The sequence below is a fragment of the Danio rerio genome, chromosome 3 (genome assembly GCF_052040795.2).
Source record: "Danio rerio strain M-AB ecotype USA chromosome 3, GRCz13ab, whole genome shotgun sequence".
Lineage (NCBI taxonomy): Eukaryota > Metazoa > Chordata > Actinopteri > Cypriniformes > Danionidae > Danio > Danio rerio.
This window is the reverse complement of record NC_141023.1, coordinates 56,717,648-56,731,021: the sequence shown is the minus strand read 5'-3', so window position 1 is coordinate 56,731,021 and position 13,374 is coordinate 56,717,648. Positions and strand designations below refer to the sequence as shown.

Below are 13,374 nucleotides of genomic sequence, written 5' to 3'. Positions count from 1 at the left end.
AACATGTGCTCACGTTTACTTTCCCCTTAAGTGGTTTCAATATTTCATGAGTTTCTTTTATTCTGTTAAAAATAAAAGTTTAAACATAAAATTTAGAAAAATGTTAGAATCATGTAACCACTGACTTTCATTGTTGGAAAAACTATTTGTGTTCAACAGAACAAAATAAGCTCTCACAGGCTTGTGACAAGTGAATAATGGGTACAGGATGACAGAACTTTAGATTCAGGCTAATAACATGGCTGTTAATATTTGTACATCATGATTTTTTTCAAGTACGATGCCATCCTGCATTAATATCGATGTTGATACTGGAATATCATTTTTCCTCAAAAATATAATCCATACCCTACACCCAACCATAACTGTAAATTATTCCCAAAATCAGAGGGGAATAATAGTTTGATAACAATCACATAGAAGTACATAAGCCTAAGTGTATGTCTAAACAACATAAACAGTAAACATATTACTTAATTCTGATTGGCTGATTGGATAGATTTTAATCCAGGAGCATGTCTTACATGGTGAAATCAAGTGGGCGTTAATATTTCAGGATAAGCATTTAATCTACTGAGAGAACTACTTCTTTATTATTCATATGTGGTTCTTATATATCAAGATAAAATGTGCCAAATATGCAAATTATCTTTTCAGTAAGACATGTAATTGAGAGTCAATCAATTATTTTTTTGAAAATATTTACTGTCAGTCGTCTTTTATACAGTATAATAATGTAAATCACATCACAATTAGATTTTATAACAATATATTTATTATAGTTCATTATTACGAAATGTCATTTTAAAATATATTGCATTTATCCAAAATTATATGTGCAAAGCCAAACATTGTTATATTACAGAATTTGTGATTATAATACAAATTATACATAATTCCTAAAGGATTTAGATCAGTTATAAGGTAAAAATGTATGTATGAATGAGTGGTCTATGTCTTCCCATTTTTACAGTAAGAAGCTAAGATAAACGATGTAGCATTTTAAAGATTAGTTTGATGCTATATTTATTTTCTTGCTAAGTATTGAGTTTTCTGATTTATTTAAAGCATCACGTGACTTTAACAGCTGTTTTATTGGCATCTTATTGACATTTGATAAAGTGATTACATGAGACTAGATGCATTTCAGAAAACTGTACTGTTTGTTTTAAAATAGTACCTTATTCATTCATGAATTTATCTTGATATGAACAATAGTTAATAATGAGCATAAATCCCAGGGTTTAGGACGATCCTGTATTTCAACTCTATCTTTAGCAAAAATTTAAAATCATGGTTTATATTTTCATTCATTCATTTTCTTTTCGGCTTAGTCCCTTTATTTATCTGGGGTCGACACTGCGGAATGAACCGCCAACTTATCCATCACATTTTTACGCAGCGGATGCCCTTCCAGCCACAACCTATCTCTGGAAAACATCCATACACACTCATACATCAGCAACCTTCTTGCTGTGAGGCGACAGCACTACCTACTGTGCCACCAAGTCGCCTGGTTTGTATTTATCTTTCTTAATTTTATTTTAATACAATGACTTTTTTTCCCTTATAACTAGCGTAAAAATGACAGGCAGTCATTATATTTTGAAGAAAAAGATTAACATCCAATTATACAGGGTTACAGAAGTTTTTTCCCTCAATAATGTACACACAGCTCTCCATATTGATAGAAATGCAAAGAAACCTGAAATATCACATGGTCCTAAGTATTCAGATCCCTTTTCTCAGTATTGAGTAGAAGATCTGCCATGAGTCTTTTTGGGAAAGATGCAAGATGTTTTTCACACCAGGATTTGGGGAGCCTCTGCTATTCATCCTTGCAGATCCTTTCTTGTTCTGTCAGTTTGAATGGTAAGCGTTGGTGGACAGCCATTTTTAGGTCTCTCCAGAGATGCTCAATTGGGTTTAAGTCAGGGCTGTGGCTAGGCCAGTTAAAAACAGCCACAGAGCTGTTCTAAAGCTTATTTGTTATTTTAGCTGTGTGCTTAGGGTCATTGTCTTGTTGGAAGGCAAACCTTTGGCCCAGTCTGAGGTCCTGAGCACTCTGGAGAAGGTTTTCATCCTGGATATCCCTGTTTTTGGCCGCATTCATCTTTCCTTCGATTGTAACCAGTCGTCCGGTCCCTGCTGCTGCAAAACACCCCCACAGCAGGATGCTGCCTCCACACTGTTCACTGTTGGTACTGTATTGGACTGATGAAGAGCAGTGCTTGGTTTTCTCCACACATATCACCTAGAATTAAGGCCAAAAAGTTCTATCTTGATCTCATCAGACCAGAGAATCTTATTTCTCACCATTTTGTAGTCTTTCTGTTGTTTTTAACAAACTCTATGCAGGCTTTGTATGTGTCAGGCCACGCTGCCATAAAGCTCCAACTGGTGGAGGGCTGCAGTGATGGTTGACTTCGACATCTTTCTCCCATCTCCTGACTGCATCTCTGGAGCTCAGCCACAGTGATCTTTGTGTTCTTCTTAACCTTTCTCACCAAGATCCCCTGATAACAGTTTTCTAGGAGGGGTTCTGGTCATCCTAAACATCTTCCATTTAAGGATTATGGAGGCCACTGTGTTCTTAGGAACCTTAAGTGTGGCAGAAGTTTTTTTGTAACCTTGTCCAGATCTGTGCCTTGCCACAATTCTGTCTCTGGGCTTTCCAGGCAGTTCCTTTGACCTCATGATTCTCATTGCTCTGACATGCACTGTAAGCTGTAAGGTCTTATATAGACAGGTGTGTGACTTTCCTAATCAAGTCCAATCAGTATAATCAAACACAGTTGGACTCAAATTAAGGTGTAGAACCATTTCAAGGATGATCAAAAGAAATGGACAGCACTGGAGCTAAATATTGAAGAGTCACAGAAAATGGTCTGAATACTTATGATCATGTGACATTTTAGTTTACTTTTAGTTTTACTTTTTAATATATCTGCAAAATTGTCAACAATTTTGTGTTTTTCTGTCAATATAGGGTGCTGTGTGTACACAGGGAAAAATAACTTAAATGATTTTAGCAAATAGCTGCAATAAACAGAGTAAAAAATTTAAGGGTGTGAATACTTTCCCTACCCACTGTACAGTATATAAATATACAGTGCATACAGAAAGTATTTGTTGCACTTCACCCTTTCCACATGTGATTTTTCAGCTTTTTTATTCTTAATAAATTGGCAGCAATTTCAAAAACTCTTCCTTCACATTGTCATAATGGAGTGTTGTGTGTGAAATGTTGAGGAAATCAATTAATTTAATCTATTTTGGAATAAGGCTGTAACAAAAAAGTGGGAAAAGGTGAAGCGCTATGAATACTTTCCAGATGCACTGTAATATTAATTAACATTTGTGAAGGAAAAACCTGCACCAGCAAGTGTCAGTGGGAAAACACAGGACACCAGCTGCCCACAAATGGGATTAACTAGAGGTGTTAATTTTTCAGTGTAAAAGTTGGACAATAAACATGAAATTTCTCGAAAGCATGTTTCAAAAGGTACAAAAACAACTTGTATGTGTAACCCAGTAAATCGAAGCAGGGATCAAAATGAAAAATTCACCTCACAGATTTTGTACTCCCTCGCTCAAGTATCTACCTGATGTAACTTCCTAATCCTAACCACCCCACACCTAATCCTTACCCCTCCCCATACTGTATTCAGGCAGATGAGATGATGCATTAGCCCCTTTCACACAGTGATACCGGTAAATATCCGGAAAATTTACGGAACGACTTTACCGGTATATACAAAAAAAGCGCTGTTCACACAGGCGAGGATGTTACGGTAATTTTCCGGAAAGGTCTGTATGTGTGAAAGGGGCTAATAACTAACAGCAGCACACATTCCAGCAGTGCACCAGAACTACATAGGGACATCAGGTCACCATGATTTATTCATTCATTTTCTTTTCGGCTTTGGTCCCTTCATTAATCTAGGGTCGCCACAGAGGAATTACCCGCCAACTTATCCAGCATATGTTTTACGCAGCGGATGCCCTTCTAGCTGCAACCCACCACTGAGAAACATCAATACATACATTCACCTATACCACATGTGTTTGGGCTGTGGGGGAAACCGGAGCCCCCAGAGGAAACACACGCAAACATTTGATTTCCATTACTCAGGTTAATCAATCACCCTTGAACTGCTTTAAAGCCTTTGACGTCAGAACCCACATCCCTGAACTTACCTGCTCCCTTCATTGTTATTAGACTGATGTTTTGTAATTGATTCCAAAGGTGCTGGAAGTCACTCATTGATAAACAATACATCGGTTAGCAAAACAATATGATACGCACATGTCCTTAAGAATAATCATATTTATTTGTTTCAAGTATTATCTCCACTCAATTAAAAGGGGAGTATCATGTTATTTTGATGGTCCATTTGAGTATTAGTTGACTGCTTAATATCTGTTGATACTGCTCCTTTAACTGACTATAGGACACTTTGCAAGTACATGTCAACTTGCACTAACCCTAACCCCAACCCAAGTCTACTTATAATCGAATGAGAATTAGTTGGCATGTAAATGCAATGTAACTTAAATTCAACAAGCGGTCCATCAGAATAAAGTGTGACCAAAAGGGGACTGTAAAATTGAGTGCTGATCTACTTGGAATTTAGTACTCGTAGAGGTTCTTGTATTTTAACTTTGTCTTTAGATCCAATTTGGTGTTTAATATCTTATGGTGAGTGGGTTCCTTCATGTATGCGGCTTCTGCTAAGCTCATGCACTTTGTTTCCAGCAAGAGTGAGGTCTTGCTGGTTGGGAAGGTGTGACAGACTCAGGTTTATTACCCTCAACATGGAGCAAAGTCCAACTGAGGGCCTTTACACGGCACCATCTCAGAGACAGCCTGCGCCTGTTTTCCTCCCTGTCCTGAATCCCGGAGGCCCACACAGGTATGAATGACAGCTTACAGTAACCCACACCGCCCCTGCTCCTATGCACCATGAACATCTCAAGCTATCCCCTGGATCCCCCCCAGCCCTCGGTTCATCTGGCGGCCGAATTCACACAAGACCATGCGTCACAAGAGAGACCGTCAACATGTAAGTAGAACTTCAGATTTTAGACATTTGGCCACATTCAGAATGAAAGTTAAGGATAGTAAGAGATAAACATTTAAAGTCCTTGAGAATAAAATATTTATGGGAATAATTTCGTTTGATTGGTGTTTAGTTGTGATCGGGACAGCTTAATCATTTAAGAAAAGATTTGTTATGTCTAGATGCATAGATAAATGCTTCAGCGAATCAAAAAAGTACACTTATAGTATTTAGCAGAAGTTTATTTATCTTACGAAAACTGAATGTTCGACTTTAAGGATTATGTAAGCCCCATATCTCCAGATTTCATCAATCTAGTGATAAGACTGTTTGAGATATAATAGACTGCTCCGTGCGATTATCAGACAGACCGGTCATAAAACTGTTCAGCCCACTTCTAGACAATCATCTCTTTGATTCTGAGTGGCCGTTTCCAGACTTGCGTTTGCTTTAAATTTGAACCATCACCCCTTCCATTCGTGCAATAATTGTGATATCCCATAGCTCAGGAGTTAAAGCCAGACCCAGAGAGTAGTGCGACTCAAGAAGAGGGCTGTCCTGTGTGTGGCGACAGGGTGTCTGGATATCACTATGGTCTACTTACTTGTGAGAGTTGCAAGGTACGTGTCAAAGCAAGACAGAGACAAGTATGCAGCGGTAGCTTTGAGATAATAAACTCTACAAACATTCCCCCAGGGCTTCTTTAAGCGCTCTGTGCAGAACAACAAGCGCTATACGTGTGCAGAGGCACAGAACTGCCCCATGGACCTGGCACAGAGGAAACGATGCCCTTACTGCCGCTTCCAGAAATGTGTAGCTGTCGGCATGAAGAAAGAAGGTACACACAGTGTTTATGAAGTTTGGTAGATTACTTGTTCTTTAAGTTAAGACAATGTGCTAGGAAAACAGAGTTGTTGTCTTGGAGATATGGCGAGATATTAATGGCTAGCTATCCAAGATAGCTCTGATCCTGTTTCCACTTATCTTTGAAACCATAAACCACTGCAGAAGCAATATTTGATGACCCAGTAAAGTTACAATTGTAACATGCACACAAGAAAAATAAAAGTACCATTATACAACTTTTGCAGGTCAGGATCTTCATGTAAAATCAATTTAAATAATAGAAGTTGATGTTTAAATGATGTTTAACAGAGCAAATGATGTTTAACAGAGCAAGAAATTTTTCACAGTATGTCTCATAATATTTTTCTTCTGGAGAAAGTCTTGTTTTATTTTGGCAAGAATAAAAGCAGTTTTTTAATTAAAAAAACACTTTAAGGTCAAAATTAATAGCTCCTTTAAGCTATATATTTTTTCAATAGTTAACAAAACAAACCTTTATTATACAATACCTTGCCTAATTACCCTAACCTGCTTAGTTACCTTAATTAACCCAGTTAAGCCTTTAAATGCCCCTTTAAGGTGTATCAAAAGTGTCCTGAAAAAATTCAGTTCAGAAAAGTTCAGGTGTGTTTGATTAGGGTTGTAGCTAAACTCACCAGACACCGGTGCTCCAGGACCGAGTTTGGACACTGATTTAGAGCAATGTTTCCCAATCTTGTTCCTGAAAGCACTTCAATAGTACACATTTTAAATTTATACCATATCTGATTTCATCACTTCTGGTTTAGAAACCTCTAGATGAAGAGTTAAGCTAATACAATTTAATTTAAACTAAGTTAAGTTTTAAAAATGTACCACAAGTTTGCACATTTTTTGTGACAGTGTGAAAACCTTTGGGTTACACTTTATTTTGATGGCCAAGTTGTTAAATTTAACTAACATTGCATCTACGTGCCAACTAATTCTCAGTAGATTGTAAGTAGACTGTTAGGTTGGGGTTAAGGTTAGTGCAAGTTGACATGTACTTTTCTTATAGCCAGTCTGTTGAAGGAGCAGTATCAGCAATTATTAAGCAGACAGTCTACTAATACTCAAGTGGACAGTCAAAATAAAGTGTTACCATAGTTTGTGTGACTTTTTTTGAGAATTTAAAAAGTTTAAGTTCAGACAACAACATTGCCAAAATGATCAGTTTAAACTAATTAGCAAAAACATCTACTATACCGCACACCTTGTAAAGAAAACTATAAATTAATGGCGAGGCAAAAAATAAATCATTTTGCCAGGCTAATCAGATTAGGCAACTGGGGACTGAATGGATATGCTGTGGTCAATGGATGTTGGAAGTGGCCAGGTATTGTCAGACTGCCTGTAAGTCCAAAGTCCAGAGTTACTGATCACTGCCAAATCAAGATCATACATTTAATTCCACAGCACACCAACTGGGAAAACCCTGGGAGTTTTAAAAACACCATGGACCTTCACACATACAGTCACTCCTGTAGTTTGCTATTTTTTGCTGTTTTGGTTAAGTACTCATCCATGTATATAGACTGAAAATGTATAATAGTTTTGACAAAATAGCCTTGTTGAAATCTACATGAAAACCATATCAGTCCTTTTCATATAGGCTTAACTCATTTTATCACCACAAACAATTCCAAAAGTTAGTTTCAAGTGTGCTGAGACCCCCTCATTCAGGTAATCTCTGGCTGATTGTTTGGTGAGGGTCCGATCATGATTGCCATGTTCAAATATACCTAAACCAGGCGTGTCCAATCCTGTTCCTGGAAGGCCACTGTCCTGCATATTTAGCTATCCTAATTGGACTCCTAGACAAGCACATTGAGGCAAGTTGGAGTAAAACTCTCTAGGACTGTTAAAAAAGCCCTGGCATAAACAAACAGAATACACAAGGTTCTAAAACAAACAGCCAGGTAGGACAGGTGTGTTGCGCCTCTAGGATTGGTGAACTTGTTTGGGAACTGAGGAATTGTCTAAAACGTATCCTTAGTTTCTGAACTTCACAATGTGTGATTCACTTTTTATGAAATCATGTGTCACAGCTGTTCGTGCAGACAGGATGAGAGGTGGCAGAAACAAGTTTGGACCTTTATACCGACGGGACAGGCAACTGAAACAGCAAAGAGGGACCTATCACCAGGCAAACATTGCCCCATACAGAGTCAAAATTGAGGGACCACAACAATTGGTGCCTGCTTTGCCTCATGATTTTCACGTCATCAACCCTAACCCTGCTTCTCTTGGCACTGACCATTACCACCCAACCCAGCACTTCCACCCTAATATGAGCCAGTCTGAATTTCCAGTGCTGCTGGACTGCACCATGCCCAGAGACCGAACATTTTCAGATCCATCCCTACCTATTCACACAGTGTGCTATCCAGGCATCCACGGATACCCTCCAGACAAAAGAGAGATCCCTTTCAACTACAACCCTGCTTCTGTGACGCCTCCTGGTCCAATGTCTCCTACAGTTCTCTCCACACCTGCACCTACTCTCACGCCAGCCTCAACTCCGAGTTCCACCCCAACTCCATCACAGAGCTTGACCCCCACCTCAACCACAGCCCCAAGTTCCTTTTTCTTAAACCAGCTCCTGCAAGCCGAGCCAGATGAGAAGCAACTCTGCATGCGGGTGTTAGCAAGCCTCCAGAGAGAACAAGCCTGCAGAGGAAAACATGACCGCCTCAACACCTTCAGCATCATGTGCAAAATGGCTGACCAGACTTTGTTCGGATTGGTGGAGTGGGCAAGGAACTGTGAATTATTTAAGGAGCTTAAGGTAGAGGACTGCATGTATTCACACACACATTCATCTAAAAAATAGGATCTAATTAAAGAGGATATTTTGTGTTATGTACTGGTGTAATATTTTGCTAGAACTCTACCCCTAACCTCAACACTAACCATGCAATAATCTCTCTAAAATCAAAGGGAAATTGCTGGTTGAGAGAAAACTATGTAAAGCCAGACTTACACAGTTATTTTTAATAATCCTTTTTGATTGTAGTTTGTCAGATGATCCCTATGTCACACTGTACTTTCTCAGTTGTCGTAATGTCAGACTGAGAAACAATCTAGACGTGCCAAACACAGACTCAAGACTCATCCTTAGTTTGACGTCATCCATCCATGACACATTCACTACCCTGCATTCTGAAATGCTCTCTTCACAGCAAGCATAAACAATCACAAATTACATTTGCTCATAACATGCCTTGATAATACAACCATGTGTTCAATTGTTTTGACATTTCACTGTGGTTGGAAGTTGTTTCAGTGAGCTTGAGTGCTCCTACTGGTTCTTGGTTTGATAGTTGCCATAAGAGAAGGTAAAGCCTCCAAGAAAGGATTCCAAACCTTCAGACACTGCCAGAATTTTGTAGCAGGGAAATTCTGATTGCAACTGACATCAATTGACAGTCACTGAACCTGTCAAACCAACTATCAAATACCACAGATTTTAGCCTGGAATTACAGTAATATTTTGGTTTTCCAAAAATGTTCCTCAGAGAAACAAATATTGAGCTAAATGCCACCGACTGAACTGGTCTGAAGTGTCTTACCTAGAACTGGACAGATCTGGCCCCAGAGATCAGCTGTCTTGTAGAGTCCCACTCCCACTCTGACCAACATCTATAGCTGCACATGTATCCTAATGAGAGTAATTAGCAGGATCTGGTGTATTTAATTAGAGTTCCAGATTAACCCTGGAGGAACCCCAACTTTACCCCTTCTCTAACCCCAACTTTAATAAACAAAAATGTTGTTGGCACTTTACCGTTTGATAAAAAAATAAATAAAAAATAAATAAATAAATAGAAGCATGGTCACTGATCCAACCTAATTTCAGATGGTTTGAGCTGGTCATATGTTGCTCTAACAAAATGGTTATCAATTCCAGTCCTTGGGCCCATCTGCCCTGCACATTTTGTATGTCTTCCTTAACACACCTGGTTCAGATCATCAGCTGGTTAACAGAGAGATCCATGAACTGAATCTTGTGTCAAATAAGAGAGACAGGATGTGCAGGGCAGGGGGCACCCGTGGACCGGAATTGAGAACCACCGCTTTAAGCAATGGAGCTACTCTGAAATTTAGTCCGACAGCAAATATATACATATTTATTTATTTATTTATTTATTTTTAAATAACTTTTAGGGGGGGTTTCACCTTTAATGGATAGGAAGGTTTAGAGTAGGGGTCACCAATCTCGGTCCTGGAGGGCCGGTGTCTCTGCAGGATTTAGCTCCAACTGGCCTCATCACACCTGCCTGGGTGTTTCAAGTACACCTAGTAAGACCTTGCTTAGCTAGTTCAGGTGTGTTTGATTAGGGTTGGAGATAAAATCTGCAGGACACCGACCCTCCAGGAACAAGTTTGGTGACCACTGGTGTAGAGTATTGACAGGAAAGTATGAGGAGCAGAGAGAGGAAACGGATCGGCATAGGACCGCAAGGCTGAAATTGAACTCGGGTCGCCAAGGGCACCAGAGTGCATGTGTCGACGCACTAACCCCGACACCACTGGCGCTGACAAACAGCAAATATTTTTGATAAGAGTCATTAACTAGTCTGGTCTTTATGGTGAGACTGTCTGACAAATAAATCTTACTGTTATAGAGGCCTAGAGAACACACCAGCATCCCATGCTTGGTACTACAATGCAATGGTTTTTAATCCTGCTCCTGGGGACCCACTACATTATGCACATTTTGTATGCCTCCAAGCTTGAAAAGCACTGTTAAAGTGTCCAGAAAAACATACATTCTTGAATTTCCAACAGAGACAAAGTTCATCATTGTAGGTGTTTTCAAAAGGAAATGTTTAATTTTACAAATATTATAAATGCATAACCAGGGTACCTGATCTTGTGCAGGTGGATGATCAAATGGTGTTACTGCAGAGCTGCTGGAGTGAGCTTCTTGTCCTGGATCACTTGTGCAGGCAAGTGGCTTATGGGAGAGATGGCAGCATCTGTCTGATTACAGGACAACAGGTAACATTTCCTCTGTCACTAAACCAGTCTTTCCCTACCCTGTTGATGGAGCCACACCAACATTTGACAGTTTGCACACACCCCACATCAGACTTACACCACCTGACTAAAGTCTTGTGGCCTATCCAAGTTTTAGGAACAACAAATAATAACTTGACTTCAAGTTGATCATTTGGTTTTATAAGTAGTTTATATGAAAGGCAAAAGCCTCTAGATTACACTTTTTACCTAAATAAAATATGATCATGCCTTGATTTTTAATGATTTAATTAGGACAGTAAAGTCTGACTTTGTTTAGACAAAAGTCTTGTCACTTAACAGAAATAATACAGTATAAAATATAAAGTCATGGTGCGGTGGAAAAAGAATCAATATTGTGTGAGACTAATGAGCTTGAAGGACCGCATCCATACATCTCAGCAATGACTCTGCAATTAATAAAGTCATCTGGAATGGCGAATAAAGCGTTCTTGCAGGACTCTTAGAGTTCATGAAGATTCTTTACATTCATCGTCAATGCCTCCAACAACTTACCCCAGACATGCTAAATAATATTCATGTCTGGTGAATGGGCTGGCCAATCCTGGAGCACCTTGACCTTCTTTGCTTTCAGGAACTTTGATGTGAAGGCTGAAGCATGAGAAGGATTCATCTGAAAAATCTTTCTTCTGCCACTTTTCCAAATGATCAACTAAAAGTAAACAAATTATTTGTTGCTCCAACAACTGGGATCAGCAACAAGACTTTTGTCAGGTAGTGTATATATTTCAAGATAGCATGGCTGATGAGTTCAATCAGGAAGAATGAAGAGTGTGCATCCAGGAACAGGGTTGTCAAACATTATAACACCTCTGATAGACATCTTGGCTAAAACAAGGCTACATTTGAGTAGTCAGTAAACATCTAATAGACATTTAACAATTGTTCAAAAATACAGTAGTCATCATATACACAGGAATGAACGTCTACACGTGAAGTCTGTGTAATCTGTTGATGACTATATATATTTGGACTGTTAGACATCTATTCGATTTTAAATGCAGCCCAAATTTAGCCTTGTTTTAGCCAAGAAACTTATGTTTGGATGTATTAATTGCTCGGTGCTGACTTTAGGATTGCTTAAAATTTTCTTTGACTTGCTTTTAACTTACCAGATTGAAGCATCAACCATTCTCAGTCAGGCTGGAATGACCCTCAGTAGTCTGGTGTCTAGAGCCCAGGACCTTGTCACCAAGCTTAGATCACTACAGCTGGACAGAGAGGAGTTTGTGTGTCTAAAATATCTGGTTCTCTTCAATCCAGGTGGGTGTCCTTTCAGGCCCAAATGCTTGAAATATTCCTGCTCAAATTCATGTTTCAAGATTCTGTTTTGTTAACAGATGTTAAATCAGTACAGAACCGAAGGCAGGTAGAACAAACACAAGAGCGTGTAAACAAGGCTTTGATGGACCACACTATGCAAACCCACCCAGGTCATTCTGACAAGTTCGGACAGCTGCTGCTCCGTCTGCCAGAGGTGCGGAGCATCAGCCTGCAGGTGGAGGAATACCTGTATCAGCGCCACCTGCTGGGAGATCTTCCCTGCAACTCACTGCTGACTGAAATGCTTCATGCCAAGCACACATGAGATCATCGCAATGCTTGATGTTGGAAATGCTTTTGTATATTTGACCTTGGGATCTAATCTTTTGAGCTTTGAACAAGTCGCTCATTTAATCGCTGGCTGGCAGTGATAGTCCAAGCAAGAGGAACAATATCTAGTATTGTTGATGTATGAGATGTAAAGCACATACTCATTTAACTACTCATCTTACAGTTACGGATCATGTCTGGTCAAGAAGAATGTGCCGTTTTAACTTGTATTAAAGCACAAATTTCTTACCTCTCTAAATCACAGATGCCCATCTCATATCAATAATGTCAAATTGTTTACAGAAATGGAGTTGAAATTAAAGTGTCTCTGTATACATTTCTGAGGTCTAATATGTTTCTTGTGTCAAGTATGAAGCTACAGAAACCCATTACGGTGACATTTAACTCCAAAATACATATTTTACTTTAAGAAAATGAATGTTTGTTTATTATAATTAAGCATCCAGAACTACTTCAAGACATATTAATCAATTTATATTGATAATTCCAAATTTGTTTATTTTTTTATATTGTTTTATAAAAGATTTCTTTTTAACTGTACCTACAATTTAGACGCCTAAATATGACGCCTAAGGGTCATATTTCACTGGAATGATCTAAATTAGAAAACATTCTAGAGCAGAAGTCACCAATCTCGTTTCTGGAGTTCCGGTGCCCTGCAGGGTTCAGCTCCAACTTGCCTCAACAAACCTGCCTGGGTGTTTTAAGTAGTAAGACCTTGATTAGCTTGTTCAGGCGTGTTTGATAAGGGTTGGAGCTAAATTCTGCAGGACACCTGACTTCCAGGAAC

General features: G+C 39.0%; 2 protein-coding genes across 4 annotated transcripts in view; one reads left to right on the top strand and one right to left on the bottom strand.

Moving 5' to 3' along the window:
- LOC147846065 (uncharacterized) overlaps positions 1-13,374 on the bottom strand; it is a 700,063-nt gene that overhangs the window by 517,955 nt on the left and 168,734 nt on the right. The window lies entirely within an intron of this gene.
- Positions 2,986-12,903, top strand: nr5a5 (nuclear receptor subfamily 5, group A, member 5). 3 transcript variants are annotated; one of them, NM_001077272.3, is given in 7 exon segments: positions 4,840-5,066; positions 5,573-5,683; positions 5,760-5,901; positions 7,976-8,715; positions 10,812-10,931; positions 12,086-12,233; positions 12,311-12,903. In NM_001077272.3, coding segments are annotated over 7 exon segments (1,536 nt in total). In that variant the 5' UTR covers positions 4,840-5,039; the 3' UTR covers positions 12,559-12,903.